The following is a 19952-nucleotide window of genomic DNA, read 5'->3' on the forward strand; positions in this document are numbered from 1 at the left end:
CATACTGTTTCACAATGTAGTGGTAAAACATCAGTGTTATGATACTAAAACGGCAAATGGAGATTGAAATTTTTTATTTTCCTCTGTATGGACAGCCTCTATTTCAAAAAAGAAAATGGGTCCAAGCCAGAACCACAATCAGAATTAACTTACCAAGAAATTTGAATTTGATCAAGATATTCAGAAACTACTAAAACTTTGGAAGTTTCCTTGAGAAATGGCATTTGAAGATATATCAAGCCAATAAAAGTTTATCTGGGTTTTATTTTTTTTTCCTTCTTTGAAGTTATGAAGTCAAGGACATCATCCCTATTATGTCTGATTGCCTTCCTTTGGCCAGTGTTCCAACTGGTAGAGCTTAGTAAGCGAAATCTGCCGAATATTAGAATTTTCTCCAGTAATGACTTCAGCCCCACCGACCTGGGGTGTGCATGCCCTGCCTTCCTTAAGATGTTTTGTTGTGACTTCTGCCACAGGTCCCTGATGTGAGAGGGTAGACCCCGATCATGGAGGTGCTTCAGTGTGATGGCTGTGACTTCAGAGCCCCATCCTATGAAGATCTCAAGGCGCACATTCAGGATGTCCACACGGCATTTCTGCAGCCCACTGATGTTGCCGAAGACAATGCAAATGAGCCACGATCCGGGTCCATGAATGCCAGTAATCAGACCGAGGTGGAGTTTTCGTCTATAAAGGATGAATTTGGGATCGCAGAGGATTTATCAGGTAAGTCTAGACTAACCTCGGCCCATCTGATATATTTCAGTGCTCTCATGTATTTTGAGCCAGTGGCCTTGGTTCTTGATACACGGCCTTCTGCTCTGCAGAGTTTCTCGCTCTTTTGAGCCCTTTTTGTGGTTTGGGCATCATGTTTCGGTTCTTGAGTTCCTAGGTTATTGTCCTCTCAGCTTCCTTCTGACTCTTAGTTTCCTTTCCATTTGGAAAACAAGGTAGTCTCTCTGAAAGTTCTCGAATGGAGATTGCAGTTGGTGAAACTCATGCTTTCATAGCTATGAAAAATAATTGAAAAGAAACATGGACTTACATGATTGAATTTCTTGATTCTCTCTTGCTTTGCTTTTCTTGTCCCACTTACCCTATGTTTTCTCTTTAGGTCAAAATGCAACTGCATTGGGGACCGGAGGTTACTATGGCCACAGTCCAGGATATTACGGTCAGCATGTTGCCCCTAGTCCCAAACCAACAAGCAAGTTTTTTCAATGCAAGTTCTGCATACGCTACTTCAGGTCAAAAAACCTCCTCATTGAACACACTAGGAAGGTCCACGGGGCTCAAGCTGAAGGGAGTTCGGCAGGACCCCCTGTTCCGGGATCCTTAAATTATAATATCATGATGCACGAGGGGTTTGGAAAGGTCTTCTCTTGCCAGTTTTGCACATACAAGTCACCAAGGAGGGCGAGAATAATGAAGCACCAGAAAATGTATCACAAAAACAGTTTGAAGGAGATCGCTGCTCTCCCTCCTGCCCCTGTCCCCATGCCAGACCCTGTGATCCCGCCTGTGTCCCTGCAGGACCCCTGCAAGGAGCTGCCTGCAGAGGTCGTGGAGCGCAGCATCTTGGAATCCATGGTCAAGCCTTTGACCAAGTCTCGAGGCAACTTTTGCTGTGAGTGGTGCAGCTACCAGACCCCGCGCCGAGAACGGTGGTGTGACCACATGATGAAGAAACACCGCAGCATGGTCAAGGTCCTCTCCAATCTCAGACAGCAGGAAGGGACGAGTCTCCCCGACCTGCCGAAAAACGACCCCAGCCCCACTTCCAACTCCACCTATCTGTCCATGAATGCTGCCAGCCGGGAGATGCCCAACGCCAACGTCTCCAACTTCAGGGGCTCCATCAGCAACTCCATCATGAGACCCAATTCTTCTTCAGCTTCCAAGTTTTCGCCCCTGTCTTACCCTCCGATGAAGCCGAAGTCACCTCACAATTCTGGCCTTGTTAACCTGGCAGAGAGATCCCGTTACGGAATGGCTGACATGACAAATTCTCCTGCCGACCTGGAAACGAACAGCATGCTGAATGACTCTAGCTCCGAGGAAGAGCTCAATGAGATAGACAGTGAGAATGGCTTAAACGCTATGGATCACCAGACATCAGGCATGTCTGCAGAGCAGCTGATGGGCTCCGACGGCCACAAATTATTGGAGACCAAGGGGATTCCCTTCAGGAGATTTATGAACAGGTTCCAGTGCCCCTTTTGTCCTTTCCTCACCATGCATCGACGTAGCATCTCCCGACACATAGAAAACATTCACTTGTCCGGAAAGACAGCTGTGTACAAATGTGACGAATGTCCGTTTACTTGCAAGAGCTCGTTAAAACTGGGGGCTCACAAACAGTGTCACACGGGTACAACGTCAGATTGGGATGCTATGAATTCCCAGAGCGAAAGCATTGCTTCCTCAATGAATGAAGGTGTCGTGTCTTACGAGAGCCCAAGCATCAATGGTAGGAAGTCAGGAGTCATGTTGGATTCCTTGCAGCAACAGCCACCGCCGCCTCCACCGCCACCACCGCCACCTCCGTCGCAGCCTCAGCCACCGCAGCTGCCGCCACCACATCAGCTGCCACCCCAGCCCCAGCCCCCGCCGACGCAGCCGCCACAGCCCCCCGTGCAAGCCCCACCCCTGCACCCTTACAAATGCACCATGTGTAATTACTCCACCACGACTCTGAAAGGGCTAAGAGTCCATCAGCAGCACAAACACTCGTTCTGCGACAACTTGCCAAAATTCGAGGGGCCGCCCTCCAGCCTCCCGTTGGAAAGTGAGACAGACAGCCACCCCTCTTCCAGCAACACTGTGAAGAAAAGCCAGACCTCAATTCTTGGGTTGTCCTCCAAGAACAATTTTGTAGCTAAGGCCTCTCGGAAGCTCGCTAATGACTTTCCTCTTGACTTATCGCCCGTGAAGAAGAGGACTAGGATCGACGAGATCGCGAGCAACCTGCAGAGCAAAATCAACCAGAGCAAACAGCTGGAGGATGCCGTGATCAACGTCGAGGACGACGAGGAGGAAGAGGAAGACAACGAAGTGGAGATCGAGGTTGAGTTGGACCGGGAAGAAGAGCCAACGGAGCCAGTCCTGGAGGTGCCCCCTCCCTTTGCGACGCAGCAGATTTGGGTGCGAGATGCCAGTGAGCCCCAGAAGGAGCCCAGCTTCAGAAGTGTCAGCCACGATTACAATGCCACCAACGGGGCCGAGATTGAGCTCACGCTTTCGGAAGACGAAGAGGATTATTACGGCTCCTCGACAAACTTGAAAGATCACCAAATTCCCGGTACCGCTCTGCTGAACGCCCAGGTTCCCCTGTATGGAACCGAGCACAATAACGAAAGTACAGACTTTAGTGACTCTGGGAGGCTTTACTATTGCAAACACTGTGACTTTAACAACAAATCTGCCCGGAGTGTCAGCACCCACTATCAGCGAATGCACCCGTACATTAAATTCAGCTTCAGGTACATCTTGGACCCCAACGACCACAGTGCGGTGTACAGGTGCCTAGAGTGCTACATCGATTACACCAACTTCGAAGATCTTCAGCAGCACTACGGTGAGCACCACCCCGAAGCCATGAATGTCCTCAACTTCGACCATTCGGACCTGATCTACCGGTGTCGGTTCTGTTCCTACACGAGCCCCAACGTGAGAAGCCTGATGCCACACTACCAAAGAATGCACCCCACGGTGAAGATCAACAACGCGATGATCTTTTCCAGCTACGTCGTGGAGCAGCAGGAGGGGCTGAGCACCGAGTCCCAGACGCTGAGGGAGATCCTGAATTCGGCGCCCAAGAACCTGGCAACATCCACGCCCGTGGCTCGTGGTGGCGGTATGGCGTTTAATAAAAACACTCCCCCCAAGACCTTTCCTCCAGAATGTGAAAACCAGAAGGACACCGTGGTCGTTTACGACTGTGACGTTTGCTCGTTCGCAAGCCCCAACATGCACTCTGTCTTGGTTCATTATCAGAAGAAACACCCCGAAGAAAAGGCTTCCTACTTTAGGATCCAGAAAACCATGCGAATGGTGTCTGTGGACAGGGGCGCTGCCCTTTCTCAATTATCATTTGAGGTGGGTGCTCCAATGTCTCCCAAAATGTCCACCATGGGTTCCCCACCCCCCCCACAACCCCCGCCACCAGACCTCAGTACTGAGCTTTACTACTGCAAACACTGCTCCTACAGCAATCGGTCAGTTGTGGGAGTGCTTGTCCACTACCAGAAAAGACACCCAGAAATAAAGGTCACTGCCAAATATATCAGACAGGCTCCTCCCACAGCTGCCATGATGAGAGGGGCCGAGGGGCCCCAAGGCTCCCCCCGGCCGCCCGCCCCCATGCAGCAGCTGAGCCGAAGCAGCTCCGAGAGAGATGGCCCCCCTGTGGAGAACGAGATGTTTTTTTGCCAGCACTGTGATTATGGGAACCGGACGGTCAAAGGGGTACTCATTCATTATCAGAAGAAGCACCGAGACTTCAAGGCCAACGCCGACGTGATCCGGCAGCACACGGCCACCATCCGAAGCCTCTGCGACCGGAACCAGAAGAAGTCTGCCAGCTGCATGCTGGTTGCCCCCTCCAGCGTGGAGCGGGACAGAACGAAACTGCGCGCCCTCAAGTGTAGGCAGTGCTCGTACACCTCCCCCTACTTCTATGCATTGAGGAAGCATACCAAGAAAGACCACCCCGCCCTGAAGGCCACGGTCACGTCCATCATGCGCTGGGCGTTCCTGGATGGCTCCATAGAAGCTGGCTACCACTGCGAGTGGTGCATCTATTCCCACACGGAGCCCAACGGTCTGCTCCTGCATTACCAAAGGAGGCACCCCGAGCATTACGTGGACTACACCTACATGGCTACCAAACTCTGGGCCGGGCCAGACCCATCCCCTCCCTCTCTCATGATGCCAGCCGAAGCCAAAACCTACCGATGCCGAGACTGTGTCTTCGAAGCCATCTCCATCTGGGACATCACCAATCACTACCAAGCATTCCACCCCTGGGCCATGAATGGTGACGAGTCGGTGCTGCTGGACATCATCAAGGAGAAAGATGCCGTGGAGAACCCCATCCCTTCATCCGAAGAGTTAGTGGGCCCCGTGAATTGTGAAAGCGGTTTGCCCACTCCCCTCCCCGAGCAGGACGCGGAATGCCCCGAGGATGCCCGGCTCTCCCCAGAGAAAAGCCTCCAGCTCTCCTCGGCCAACCCCGCCATCAACTCCACGCCGTACCAGTGCACCGTGTGCCAGTCTGAGTATAACAATCTGCACGGCCTTCTGACCCATTACGGGAAGAAGCACCCCGGCATGAAGGTGAAGGCCGCTGACTTTGCCCAGGACATCGACATCAACCCAGGCGCCGTCTACAAGTGCCGGCACTGCCCCTACATCAACACCCGCATCCACGGCGTCCTGACCCACTACCAGAAGCGACACCCGGCCATCAAGGTGACCGCCGAGGACTTTGTGCACGATGTGGAGCAGTCTGCCGACATAGCCCAGAACGACGTGGAGGAGACGAGCCGGATCTTCAAGCAAGGGTTCGGCGCCTACCGCTGCAAACTGTGTCCCTACACGCATGGCACTTTGGAGAAGCTCAAAATCCACTATGAGAAGTACCACAATCAGCCTGAATTCGATGTCTTTTCCCCGTCGCCCCCCAAGCTGCCGGTGTCCCTCGAGCCCGAGATAACCACTGAGGTGAGCCCCTCCCAAGTCTCCGTCACCGAGGAGGAGGTGGGGGAGGAGCCCGTGCCCGCTGCTCACTTCTCTACCTCGCACCTGGCCTCCCACACGGTGTTCCGGTGCCAGCTCTGCAAGTACTTCTGCTCCACGAGGAAGGGCATCGCCAGGCACTACCGCATCAAGCACAACAACGTCCGCGCCCAGCCCGAGGGCAAGAACAACCTCTTCAAGTGTGCCCTGTGCTCCTACACCAACCCCATCCGCAAAGGGCTGGCGGCCCACTACCAGAAGCGCCACGATATTGATGCCTATTACACCCACTGCCTGGCAGCCTCCAGGACCATCAGCGACAAGCCCAACAAGGTCATCATCCCGTCCCCGCCCAAGGACGACTCCCCGCAGCTCAGCGAGGAGCTGCGGCGGGCGGTGGAGAAGAAGAAGTGCTCCCTGTGCTCCTTCCAGTCCTTCAGCAAGAAGGGCATCGTGTCCCATTACATGAAGCGCCACCCGGGGGTGTTCCCCAAGAAGCAGCACGCCAGCAAGCTGGGGGGCTACTTTACGGCCGTCTACGCCGACGAGCCCGAGAAGCCGGTGCTGCTGGAAGAGGAGGAGAGAGGCAGCTTTGAGAAAGCCGAGGTGGAGGGAGGCGAGGCGCAGGAGATGGAGTGGCTCCCGTTCCGCTGCATCAAATGCTTCAAGCTCTCCTTCAGCACGGCCGAGCTGCTGTGCATGCATTACACCGACCACCACAGCCGGGACCTCAAGAGGGACTTCGTCATCCTGGGCAGCGGCCCCCGCCCGCAGGGCCCCGCCTACCAGTGTAAGCACTGCGATAGCAAACTGCAGAGCACCGCGGAGCTGACCTCACACTTGAACGTTCACAATGAGGAATTCCAGAAGCGTGCCAAACGTCAGGAGAGAAGGAAACAGCTTTTGAGCAAGCAGAAATATGCAGATGGTGCTTTTGCAGATTTCAAACAAGAGAGGGTAAGGATATGTTTTGATTTCCCTTCCCCCAGGAGGCCTCTCAGCACTGGTGCCCACACGCACGTCTTCGTTGCCAGCCAAGCTGCCACGGGCTTCCTAGTGACTTAGCTTGCCAGAGAGCTCAATAAGTCAATTAAACATTTCGAGCTTGATTATCCCCATTCTGTGCTCACTCTTCTCCACGGTCCTGTGCCCCTCCCTCTCACTCCTCCGGAGGCTCCCCAGGGGAGGGTTGGGGTGGTTTCTCTGTGTCTCTCTCTGCCAAGCAGCCTTGTCGGAGGCCCAGGTCCACGGCGACGCTCGCTCTCTTTCCTGAGGCCGCCGTGGGCTGGCTCTTGGTCTCACGAGCGCTTCTCAGCCGTGTCTCGGTCTGCAGTGTCGCTACATGAACCTAACATCTCCAGGAGTAGAATTGTGTGTGTGTGTCAAGAAGCTCACTAACGGCGTAGCTATGCAACGTTTTCACCTGCGTGGTTGAAATGGGTTTGCAGACCAGATCCCTTGGTGGCCGTGACGATGAGGCTTCTGCACAGAAATCTTCTCACAAGTCGTAATGCACGCGGGTTCCAGAGACTTTGCATAGTAGGCAGTGTGCCACGACTCTGACGAATTCGTTATGTAAAAAAAAAAAAAAAAAATACTCATTCTCTCCCTTGGTTTTTAACCTGCTAATCTGCTTTAAAATAAAATCTGCTAGTAAGCTACAAGAATAAATGCCGGCCGTTGCGGGAGGGCTCGGAGTACTGATGGCTACCACTGTATTTTACCAGCCTTTTGGTCACTTAGAAGAGGTGCCAAAGATCAAGGAGCGGAAGGTGGTGGGCTACAAGTGTAAATTCTGTGTGGAAGTGCACCCGACGCTCCGAGCCATCTGCAATCACCTGCGGAAGCACGTCCAGTACGGCAGCGTCCCCGCCGTGTCCGCCGTGAAGGTGAGAGCTGGGAAAGCCTGGATGAGCGTTCCTGTGTGTGAGCCGTTCGCGTTACTCATTAACCCTGTTGCTCGAAGCAGCTCCGGAGAGGGCGGCCTGGAGTGTGCGCATTCCTGAGTGATGCCGGCGTCGGTCTGGCTTGTTTCGATTTCTTTGCAGGTTGGACCTCCCTCGTCTTGCGTGTCTCGACCCGGTCAAGTTCCGATCCGGTTCCCTTCCGAGTGGGTAGTTCGGCGGAAACGGGAGACCTGGGCCTCTCTGCGCAGGAGGCTTTGGGTCGCCCTAATCTTCTGCGTGTAGCGCCACTAGGTGTTGGCTCTTCCGAGCGGCCCTAGCCCCTGGGAGGAATTGGGTGTGTTCTGTCCTGTCCTCTTCGGCTCCTCCCACTGCCTGGCTTCTCACTGTTCTTTCTCACGGGGCTGGCAGGTGCAGAGAGCCCGGGAGAATCCGTCTTTTACTCCCTATCCTGGGTCCTCGAAGGAGTGGCAGAGACATTAAACCTAAAACTAAAAGCCTTAAGTCACAGTTGACCCTGAGAGCTTGTGACCTGATTTTCTCCCACCCCCTCCCCCTCCCCTGTTACGGACACATGCCATCCCTCCCCCCACCCCTCAACCTTTCATAGGCTGCCTATTGCAAACATCATAACCAGAATAGCTGCCACTGTTTGGATAACCACACCGCCATCCTGGCCTTCCAGGACAGGGCTAGCCTGCTGAGGCGGAGAAGTGGCTCAGGGCTCTGCTCTCCTCCCTGGCTATGTGACACGGTGTATTTGTCGTCAGCCCCGTTTGATCTTGTCCTGCTTTGCCCGCGTGGCGTGGAGGCAAACCTTCTGCTTTTCTCCTCTGAAGACTGAAACTGCCTGGCTGTGGGCAGAGCAGGGACAGTGGTGGGCAGTGCAGGGGCAGTGATGGTCGGCGTCTACCCTGCCTCTGCGGGGTGTCCCAGCCATGGACTCCCTCAGGGGAGACAGCGACTCTTCCCATAATCAGTAATCCAAGGAGCCACCTGGAGACATGAGTGACTTAAAACCAGGCTGCTGCTTCATTTTTTTAATTGATTATTCATCAACCTTCAGGCAAGGGCTGAAGTCACCGTCTGCGGGGTGGGCTGAGCACGGGGGGACGGGGGACAGAGGGCAGGCTCGCTCACTTTCCTTGATTTCCCAAGGATGCCCGCACGACTCGGCATGGTCACTTCCTTTCCTGTTGCTGCTGTTGTTTTTTCTCTGAGCCATAACCCTAACCCTGCTTTATGTCGGTTTTAGGTGAGACCACAATTTTAATTTTCTTTTTTTAAGATGGGTGATAAGTGAGCGAACCGTCTTCAGTGTGGGAGAACCCCTCTCTCAACATTTCCCAGGCAGTCGCACCCTGGGCCTGGATACATGGCCCTAAAACCACCACCACTGCATGACGAACGGCCGGCGGGTTTGCCGTCTCCTCTAGGGGGAGCTGGAGAGGCAGGGAAGGAAACAGTCAGGAAACGCTGCCGCGTGTGGGAGAATGAAGGGAGAGGAGGAAGGCTGGGACAAGTGGCATAGATATTTATTTTGTTGGTGGGGCATGTGTGTGTGTGTGGTTCTCTTAGCAGGAGGCTGAGGACCCTTCCCACTTGTTCCTGGATGGATTGGAAGCAGCCAAAGATGCAAGTGGCGCCCTGGTGGACCGGGTGGATGGTGAACACTGCTTGCTTGATGGAATGTTGGAGGATGAGACCCGGCCGGGGGGATACCATTGTAGTCAATGTGACCGAGTCCTGATGTCCATGCAGGGGCTGCGTTCTCATGAGAGGAGCCACCTGGCCCTGGCCATGTTCACCCGCGAGGACAAGTACAGCTGCCAGTATTGCTCCTTTGTTTCCGCTTTCAGGCACAAGTAAGTGCTAAGGTGTGGTCGCGGGTACCTGGGAGGAGGTGGCCTCCAGGAGGGCAGCTACCTGAGGGCGGGAGAAGCTTGGAGGAGTCAGCAGGCGCCCCTCGTGGTTCATGCCTGCTGTCTAGTTGGCAGTTACCTTCAACTTGATCTGTCACATGGGGCTAAGAACAGGAGTTTGCTTGGTTGGTGGAAGATTTGATTAATGCAGGCTTCTTTTTTTTTATGACAGTTTTGGAGGTATGGCTCTGATGTACACAAAGAAAGATCAGAGTCTCTTTCTTAAAAGATAAGTTTACTGGTACATAATCATTGGAGGAGTAAGTTCCATTTGGGAAATGGAGTGACTGGCAGGTAAAATTGGGACTGTTACCCCATGTGACCAAAGGCTCATTGCTTGATTCTTTTAAAAAATATATATATTTTTTTATTTCAGAGAGGAAGGGAGAGGGAGAGAAACATCAGTGATGAGAGAGAATCATTGACGGGCTGCCTCCTGCATGCCCTCCACTGGGGATGGAGCCTGCAACCCGGGCATGTGCCCTAACTGGGAATCGAACCGTGATCTCCTGGTTCATAGGTCGACACACAACCACTGAGCCATGCCGACTAGGCATCATTGCTTGATATTTTTTAAAAGACCTTGAAAGGTAGATAAGTTGATGGAATCCAGAGAGATGCTTGAAGTTCAGGGTGGTTGAAAAGGAGGAGCTTCCCGTTGTTCATCCCGGCTTAGAAATTGTAAATTTGGAGTTTTTATGGAAGGCTTTTTGGGGTGATGAGAAGAGGGATGGTTCTGAGACGAAACAACATTTCGTTGCCTTCCTCTGTTGAATGTGCGCCAGAGAGAAATGTTCCGTAATGTGTTCTGCGGTCTTGGATGAAGGTGACTAATTGTAAGACTATGACATGCTGTTTATTTTTATGATAATTGGAAATAACTAATGGGCTGTTTGCTTCTTTAAACAGACAAAGTGCTAGTTAGTGGAGGTGGAAAGGCGGGAGGAGGCAGTGCTCCTGCAGCATTTGGGATGCTTACAACTATTACTATTATTCAGAGTCAAATATCTAATCTTTGTCATCGGATCCAGGCACTGGCATCAAATTTGTTTAGTTCTCATCAATTCCAAAACTATTTTGTTGTTGTTAATCCTCACCCGAAGATATTTTTCCATTGATTTTTTTTTTTTTTAGGGAGAGTGGAGGGAGGGGGAGAGACAGAGAGAAACATTGATGTGAGAGAGACATTTTATTGGTTGCCTCCTGCACGCGCACCCTGACCAGGGCTTGAGATTGAGCCTGCAACCAAGGTACGTGCCCTGGACCGAAATCAAACCCGGGACCCTTCAGTCCATGGGCTGACACTGTATCCACCGAGCCAAACCGGCGAGGGTCCAAAGTACTTTATAACAGCACCTGTCACATAGCAGAACCTCAGGACATGGTTGTGAATACGTGGGTATTCGGGGCATGTGAAGATGAATGGGACGTGGTCACGTTTAGGGTCTAGCCGGATGATAAATAAAGCAAGCATACCAATGACTTGCCATAAGAAGGCACACGTCTTTAAAAAACGTGTGTCAATAAAATGCTATGAAGTTTCAAAGAGGGGGAGATGTTAACATCACTCTGGAAGAATCAGGAAGGTTTTATGGAGTCAGGAGCACTTGAGTCCAGTCTTAAAGTAGGAAGATAAGACGTGAGTGGTTTGGAAAGGATGTGTGATGTGAGGTAGTGATACAAATTAGGACTTTTCCCACACCTCGTTTGGCGGATTTATTTATTTTTAGACTAGTATGTAATACTGGGAATGCATATAATTAAATAACATCCTTGTAAGTTGCTTTTGGAAGACGGATGTACAGCAAACATTGTTGTGTTTATCAGAGGGATGACCAGCCTCTGGATCACGGGACTTCCCGTAATCACACCTGCATATTTACAAAGGTTTTGGAAACAAACCGCTCATTGCAAGTAGTTCACCACTTTGAAACCCTTCCCTGCTCAAGTGTTATCGTCTCCTTCCTTCAGCTTTCCCTCCTTTTAGAGTAGGTGCCACTCTTGCCTTTTTTTTTTTGTAACCACCACCATTGGAAAGTAGCAAAATGACTTTGAACAGCTTAGAAATGGGATTTCTGGAAAAGGGCGATGAGAAAATGTTACACGCAGTTTTTAACCCTGTCTTTTTGTTTGTTCGTTTTTCTCCTATATCAAGTTTGGATCGCCATATGCAAACCCACCACGGACACCATAAACCATTCCGATGCAAACTCTGCTCCTTCAAGTCCTCCTACAACAGCCGGCTAAAAACACACCTACTCAAAGCTCATGCTGGTGAGTTGACATCGGTGATGCCCAAGTCTGCTGAGTTTGAAATCCTGTGGTCTTCACTGAGTAAAACTTTAAAAGTCTTTTGTCCCACACATGAGAATAAGTTATTCTTGAGATGGTTGCACATTTAGTTTTGTTTTAATCGAATAAAGAAAAACGAAGGAATCACCCAAAGCCAAAATAATACCAAGCCGGTGTCACCCACGTCACAGTTGATGCATGCTAACAGTTTTTGTTGGTGAAGAGAAAGTTGTAAATTCCCCGAGCCTTTCTAATGGAAATGCAAGAATTGTTACATCCACTAAAGATACTCCCCAAATAAAGTAATGTTGTAGTCTTGAGGAAGTTCAAAGGAACTTAAGAGAACTCAAGACAAGTAGTGAGATTCTTGGGAGATGCCTTAGATACATTTCCAGATACAAGATAAGCAGTGGCTTGGGGTCATGTGTGTCCCGGGGCTACGTGGGTCTCTATCACTGTATGGTCCATCTCACTGTGCTTGCTTCATTGAACACCCTTTGCCTACAGGGCTCTTTACTGAACATGTTACAGTCATCATCGTGTTTCATCCTCATGGCAGTACTAAAGGGCAGGTTGTCACCCTCAGTTCCAGATGACCTGCTCAAAGCCATGTGGTCCATTCACTCAGAACTTGACTCCAGAACAAGCACATCCCTGTCACTGATCGGATGCTGCCTCTCTCTCTCTCTTCTGCTCTTCTCTACTTTGCATATGAGAGGGGATGCTCACAGGTAGATGATCAGAACTCAGCCACGAGAGAAAAGAGGCCTGATGTAGGAAAGGCAGTGGGGAGGGGCCTGAGGATGTCTCCATGACCTACTCAGTCACTCTCAGAACCCCACCTCAGCAGCAGCCTGTGTGTGACCCTCTCGGGTTTTGACAACCTCAGAGGAACTCACATCAAACCCAAAGGGAAATTGGGGAAATGAGGCCTCAGGATACCCAGCTATCCTATCAGATTCTTTCAGAAGTCCAGTCTCCTCCCTGAGTTTCCTAGACTGAGGTATTTAGATCCTAGTTTGAAAATTTGCAGACAGCTAGACTTTTTCTCATTTGTTGGCTCCCCTTGTGTGGTTATAAAACCCACCGAGAACCTGAGTCCTTCCTTCCCTTTGCCCTCTCCTCATTGCCTGTGGAAATACACTCTTGTCTCTTTGCTGTCTCCTCCTGAGTGTTGGGTCCTGTTGAACTGGCTCAATGCAGTGAAGCTGCTGAAGGCTTTCAGATGCCCTGGGCCCCAAGGGGGGGGCGGGGAGGTGGGGAGGCCTGGGACAGGGAGATTAGCCAAATGGGCTTGTCTCTATCTGTTAGTATTTTTATATCTCCAGGAAAATTCCACTGAAGTTCATGGAGTGAGAGGCTCCGGGGTTCAAGCCATTCTTTTCTAACTGTATATTGTAAATGATTCAGCTGGGACCCCGTCCTGGTGTTTTTCCCATAGGCCTCCGCCTTGTCAGGAGCACTGTTGCAGTGGGCGTTGGGTAAATGATTCGGCTTGTAGGAAGGGCTTTGAAGGGGTGCCAGAGGCTGCACTCTGGCTCCAGGGCACTGAGCGGAAGTGTATGTTCTTGGAGCTGGCGAGCAGACTGGCCTTCTGTGCTCACTGGTTGGAGAGAAGGAAGCATCCAGATGGGGAGAGAGTGGGAGCGGTGTAATTCAGCTCTCTGTGCACCTGGGAGCTCTGGTGTCCACAAATGACCCTTAGCCACTGACAGTGGCCTGGCTAAGGGAGAGCCAGTACATTTTGCAAAGGACTGTTGACTCATCTTGTCTGTTGTAGATGGATTATTTTAAAGGATAAAGAGTCGTGTAGATGAACCAAGTAACCTGGAATTGAGTACTCTCTCCAGTTGGACTATTTACAACCACTAAACAAAGTTCATCAACCAAAGGACTTGTTGTATGCATATATGCATAACCCATGGACACAGACAATAGGGTGGGGAAGGCCTGGGGTGGGGATGGAGGCAGGCTAGAAGAGGTCAAGGGCGGGGGGGGGGGGGGCGGGGAAGGGGGACATATGTAATACTCCCAACAATAAAGATTTTTTTTTAAAAATTGAAAAATGGAACAGGGAGAGCAGCAGTATTATATATAATGTAATATAATAATTGTGTTATTGTAACAATGCAGTGATTAATAATACAAAAATAAACTCCATGTTTTGATTACTCACAACTATAAACCTACTTTTGCCCCACCCTATATATGTGATATACACATATAATGTGTATATAATATGTATATGTATTTACATATATATATATATATGTGTGTGTGTGTGTGTGTATATATATATATATATATATATATATATATATATATATTACTTATATAGGTAATAGTAGTAAAGCCCATTGCTCATGGCCCAGCATTACCTGTAACTCCTAGGTAACTATGGGAAACAACTGATGGCTGTTGCGTTTGTTTGGATCCTCTGACCTCTTTGAATGTCTGTTCTGCCTTGGGCTGTAGCACATTGCCTAAATCAAGGTTAGTTTCAAGACTTTCTTGGAAATGCAAGCTCTGGGGTCATCAGTGGTGAAAAGGAGACTTAACGCAGAACTTGGGATGCAGGGTCACCTCACATGTGAAACCATTGGGTGGCAGGCGGCAGCCCTCCGCTGCGTGAAGTGAGGACAGAGTGTTCCCTTCCAGTTCCTGCTTCACTTACTAAACCGGAGACATCAGCTCCGCCCTCAGCTGTTCCCACTGGCCCAGAGAACCGTCACAACCATAACACCATTCTTCTCTCATTCCTTTACTTCCTTCTCTGTCATCTCCTCTGGCTTTTAAATTTCACTTAAAAATAAATTTTCTTTTTTTAAAAAAAATATATATTTTATTGATTTTTTTTACAGAGAGGAAGGGAGAGGGATAGAGAGTTAGAAACATGGATGAGAGAGAAACATCGATCAGCTTCCTCCTGCACACTCCCTACTGGGGATGTGCCCGCAACCAAGGTACATGCCCTTGACCCGAATCGAACCTGGGACCCTTCAGTCCGCAGGCCGACGCTCCATCCACTGAGCCAAACCGGTCAGGGCTTAAAAATAAATTTTAAAAATACATGTTGCCCTGACCAGTTTGGCTCAGTGGATGGAGTGTCGGCCTGCAGACTCGAGGGTCCCAGGTTCGATTCCAGTCAAGGGCATGAACCTTGGTTGCGGGCACATCCCCAGTGGGGGGTGTGCAGGAGGCGGCTGATTGATGTTTCTCTCTCATCAATGTTTCTGGCTCTCTCTCCCTCTCCTTTCCTCTATGTAAAAACATCAATAAAATATATTTTAAAAAAATAACAGGTTGATTACAGAAAATTTGAAAATGAAGGAAATATAGTCAGTCGTCTATAATCTTATCTCAAGACCATGGTGGTTAACTTTTTTTTTTTTTTTTTTAAAGGATGTTTTTACTGATTTTAGGGAGAGGGAAAGAAAGAAACATCAATGATGAAAGAGAATCACAGATTGGTTGCCTCCCGCACGCCCCCTACTGGGGATGGAGCCCAAAACCCCAGCATGTGCCCTGAGTAGAAAGTGAACGGTGACCTCCTACTTCAGCGGTTGCCAGCTGGTGGTCCGTGAGGTCCGAAAAGTTGGCAACTGCTATACTAGTTCATTGGTCAACGCTCAACCACTGGACCACACCAGCCAGGCAGCTGTTGTTAACATTTGATCGTTTTTCCTTTCAACCATTTTCTCTATAATTATTTTTAACAATTGTGGTTATAATTTAATCTAAAAGATATTATGTCTTCCTATCTATTTTTCGAGTATTTTATTTTCCTATGTTGTTTAGACTAAATGTTACCGTGTAGTTGGAAGCTGTGAGGATTAGGCAATTGTGGCATATGGTGTGCAAAGAGGTAAAGGGTAGTATATGCAAAGAGGTAAAGGGTGGTCAGCAAACTCATTAGTCAACAGAGTGGCAAACCGTGGCTCGCGAGCCGCAGTTTGCCGACCACTGTTATAGACTCTTTAAGAAAATGATAATTCATCCAGAAGATAGGGCCACATTTACTTAATCATTTTCCCATGGTTGGAAATTGAGGTTGTTTCATCTTTTTCAAGCATAAATGCATGTTTATTTCTAAATAAAGCTTTCTATATACTAAAGGATATGTCCTTAATGTAAACTCTCAGAAGTGGAATTACCGCATTATAGGCATGAACATCCAAAGCCTATTGTTCTAAAAAGCAAAATTGCTTTCTGAGTTGATTGTACCAGGGTAACATAACATAAGCTTGCCCATTTCACACCCTTGCTTCTGAAAATGCAGTTAATTGAAAAACTGACTTAGGGCAAAGGTAAATCATACTCTAATTTAATTTAGTCCTAGTGATTCGTCCTGCATTTTAGTGGTATAAAAATAATTAAAAGGAAAATTCTTATTTTAACTGAAATATTCTGTTTATTGAAGAAGGTGGAGATACACACACACACAGACATATATTCATATGTATACCCATACCTCTTTCGGGTTAAAAAAAAAATGACTCGTTTTTACCCATTTATGTATTATTGATTACATAGGGAAATGGGGTTTTATCCTGAGGTTTGTGAACTGGTCCAGAAAAAAAAACAAAGCCCACTGTGGGAGGTGTGGAGTCAGCGAGGAAGTGGTGAATGAGACTAGCACAGTGGACTCGCACGGAGGGACGGGTGATGGAAAGCCACGGAAAGGCCCTGGAAGGAGAATTAGGCGTGTTATTTCCTGCTGGCGATAATAAGGGCAGCCTTGACCAGGAAGCGTTTCTGGTGGGGGCATCGTACACATTCGGTTTCGCTCCCTGTGGAGGAACAGCCCGTAGGCCCCTCCACTAGTAGAGCGTGAAATGGAAAGGAGCCAGGTCGCCTGAATAAGGAGCTCCTCCAGGGTTTCCGTCCCGGAGGAGAGCAGTGGCCGGGGAATGGGCGGGGGTTGGTCTGTGCAGGTCTTAGACCCCGAAGCCCAGGATGCTCCTCCATAGAGTGATTAACCATGTTCTGGTCTCCACCCCACCTGTGCCCTCCTTTCCCCTTTGTCCCTTGCCCCATCTCCCAGGTGAACATGCCTACAAATGTTCTTGGTGCTCATTCTCCACCATGACAATCAGCCAGTTAAAGGAACACTCCCTCAAGGTCCACGGGAAAGCCCTGACGCTGCCCAGGCCTCGGATTGTCAGCCTGCTCTCCTCACACAACCACCACTCCGCCCAGAAAGCCACCCCGGCTGAAGAAGTGGAAGACTCCAATGGTAATGTGGGCTGCCCAGCCAGAGCTGACTGCCGCGGGTTGAGGTGGGCTGTGGGTAATTGCCAATCCTTCTTTCTAGAAGGAAATCTTACGCAAAAACATGGAGGTTCAAGTGAAGGAAGAAACGTGAAAGGGTTGAAACTATAGAAATTGGAGTTGGGCCCCGGCCGGTTCTTGGGTGGTTAGAACATCTGGCCTGCTGACCGAAGGGTCCCGGGTTCGATTCCAATCAAGGGCATGTACCTGCGTTACAGGTTCAATCCCGGGCCCTGGTCAAGTTGCATGTGTGAGACAACCAATCTATGTGTCTCTCTCACATCGATGTTTCTCTCCTTCTCCCTCTCCTTTACTCTCTCTAAACATCAATGGAAAAAAATATCCTCAATATTAACAAAAACTAAAAAAAAAAAAATGAAATTGGAGTTGGAAGGTGTTGGGAACTCGGGGAGGGTGAGTTGGGTGCTGACATGTGTGAGCTTTGCTTGTGGAAAGAGCACGATGTGAGGGATGGGTTAGTGTTGTTTCTTTCACTGTTTGGGAGCAAGAAAGACGATGGGATACCAGACAGGTGTGTTTCTTTGTTTACTTATTTATATTCTGTCTTGTTCTAAAGCAATATATGTGTATTTTGAAGTGGTTGGGGTATGAGATATGAAAGTTAACTACACAGAATTCAGGGTAGGAATGGAAAGGGTGAATGGGTGGGGCGAATACGTCTGATTGGATCACAAGCTGCTTTCGGGGTTAAGGCAGTGATTTTTATGTAGCTGAAGGGTGTTGAGAAAGCATCATTTGGGAGGAGGGTTTAAACTGCCCATTTTGGAGGCTCAGGAGAAATACAGAAGGCCATGGAGGGGGTCTCCTCAATGGCAGTGTAACCAAAGCTGTCAGGGAGGCAAGGAGGGAGCAAAGGGATCCATTGTTGTTTTGATCACAGCAGGACATAGAAGGGTCTGGATAACTCAGCTCCCCTCAGGTGAGTGAGAATCAGGTACTTGGGAGCGGAGGACGTCTGAGCAGGGCAGGAGACCTTAGAGCTGCTCTCTCCCAGGTCCCTCTAAAGCCCAGGTCCCTCTAAAGCCCAGGTCCCTCCACCGCATCTCTAGTACCCAGTTATCTCCCACCGGCTGAGTACCAGGTTGGGGAACAGGCTGTTTCCCAGGGTCTGCTGTGACGTTCTTGGGAGGAGCTTGGTGGACTAGAAAGAAAGTTCATGGGGTCTTGGGAACAAAGGCTTGGCTTTGAACCTTCTCTCAATGCCAGTTGTGTTTTCCTGGGTCACCTTCGTGTTCTGTACTCCCGTATAAAATTGGGTAGAGCGTAACTGTTGACGTTGGGAGATTAGTGAGAAAAGGTACACCAATGAGAATGAGGTGGGATGCCTGATTCATCTGACGCGTGGTTTGTATTTAACAAGTGGTCGTTTTGTTCCTGTGATTCTCCTCCTTTGACTGAAATTCTGGCCTTGGGGACCTTTTGTCAGAAGCATGAATTTGGGGTTATTTTTCATGTCAGGGTTTAAAAATATTGACTCTTCGGGTAACCTGAAGATCTGACCGCCCAGCATGTCCACATGGTCTAATTACCAGATTATCAAGGGGGTACATGAGTGGTCTTTATTCCTGAAGACCGCTGTAGGAGGGGGAGGAGAGGTAAGTCCTGAGACTGGCAGCTGTCTTTCTTGAGTTGTAGAACCCGGAGGCCTTTCCTTTGCAGACCATTAAACACTGTGTTCCACCCAGTAGCTTCTTACTGGTATTCCTGTCTTAGAGGACTTGACTTCCCTTTAATAAAGCAGGTTTGTGATGATGATTGTGGCTTGCAGTGGAGTGAGCATGCTCTCGCCTCAACTGTTGTGTAGTAGTTTAAAATGCAGGAGAAAGCCTCTGTTGTTGTTTTCCAGGAAATACCTATAGTTGACGCCAGGGGCAGGGGCGAGGGCATGGGAAAGGGTACAGAAAATGCTCCCTTGGCACCTTGAGATCCTGTGCGTAGGAAAAGACTGGTGTGTTGCAACAAAGGGCAAAGCACAGTGTCAGGTACTAACTTCTTTAGTGCATTGTTTTCATCTGAAGTGGAAGCTACACCTGTGGAGCCATTAGGGTAAAGCTGACCCATCCAAACACCATTTCCAGCAAAAGCTTGACCCGGGACACTGCTCTCGATGTCATAGCTTCCTTTTCCTTTGTCTTTCTCACTTGAAGGGTGGGTCTCCTTATAGGATACGGGTATCCCACAGACCACTCACTGCATGGAGTGCACTAAGAAGGGTTAAGTTCAGGCAACTTCCTGAGTCTGTACTCTATGCTGATAGCTACCCTGTGCACAGAAGAATCAGAAATGAATAGAATGCTGGGCTGGCAGTGGCTCAGTGGTTGCGCATCGACCTGTGAACCAGGAGGTCTCATAGTTCAATTCCCGGTCAGGGCACTTGCCTGGGTTGCAGGCTCGATCCCCAGTGGGGGGTGTGCAGGGAGGCAGCCAATCAATGATTCTCCCTCATCATTGATGTTTCTATCTCTCTCTCCCTTCCTCTCTCTGGAGTCAATATATTTTTTAAAAAGGGAGAAAGAAATGACTAGAGTACCAGTACCATTCTATTCATGCAACAGCTTAAAAATCAGCTATTTGGAAGGTAGTATCAGTACCTCCATCTGAACTAATCACAACCCTAAGCCAGAGACTTATCCTTCTTGTGGGTGATTTCAGGTTCTTGGAAGCTAGACTAGGTTGGGACCTTGGGGAGGGTGGTCACAGAGTCATTATGGCACAATGTTGAGTCAGTCGCTGCGTAGCACAGAGGGTCTGTCTTGACTCAGCCACAGGAGGATAATTTGCAATAAATAGAAGTGGTGGGGTT

The 19952-nt window shown here is 49.5% G+C and overlaps 1 protein-coding gene across 5 annotated transcripts in view; it reads left to right on the forward strand.

Annotated features, from left to right (window-relative positions):
* The window catches only part of ZNF462 (zinc finger protein 462), a 134239-nt gene that overhangs the window by 49692 nt on the left and 64595 nt on the right, over positions 1-19952 (forward strand). For 2 of the 5 annotated variants that reach the window (XM_080667228.1, XM_080667229.1), the window contains 6 exons: positions 477-726; positions 1115-6696; positions 7467-7628; positions 9222-9508; positions 11721-11839; positions 16902-17093. In XM_080667228.1, coding sequence (XP_080523354.1) covers positions 507-726; positions 1115-6696; positions 7467-7628; positions 9222-9508; positions 11721-11839; positions 16902-17093 — 6562 coding nt within the window. In that variant the 5' untranslated portion in view covers positions 477-506. The remainder of the gene's footprint in view (positions 1-476; positions 727-1114; positions 6697-7466; positions 7629-9221; positions 9509-11720; positions 11840-16901; positions 17094-19952) is intronic. The other 3 variants (XM_080667230.1, XM_080667231.1, XM_080667232.1) reach the window with 2 other exon arrangements.

This window comes from Plecotus auritus (assembly GCF_963455305.1).
Source record: "Plecotus auritus genome assembly, chromosome: 5".
Classification (NCBI taxonomy): Eukaryota; Metazoa; Chordata; class Mammalia; order Chiroptera; family Vespertilionidae; genus Plecotus; species Plecotus auritus.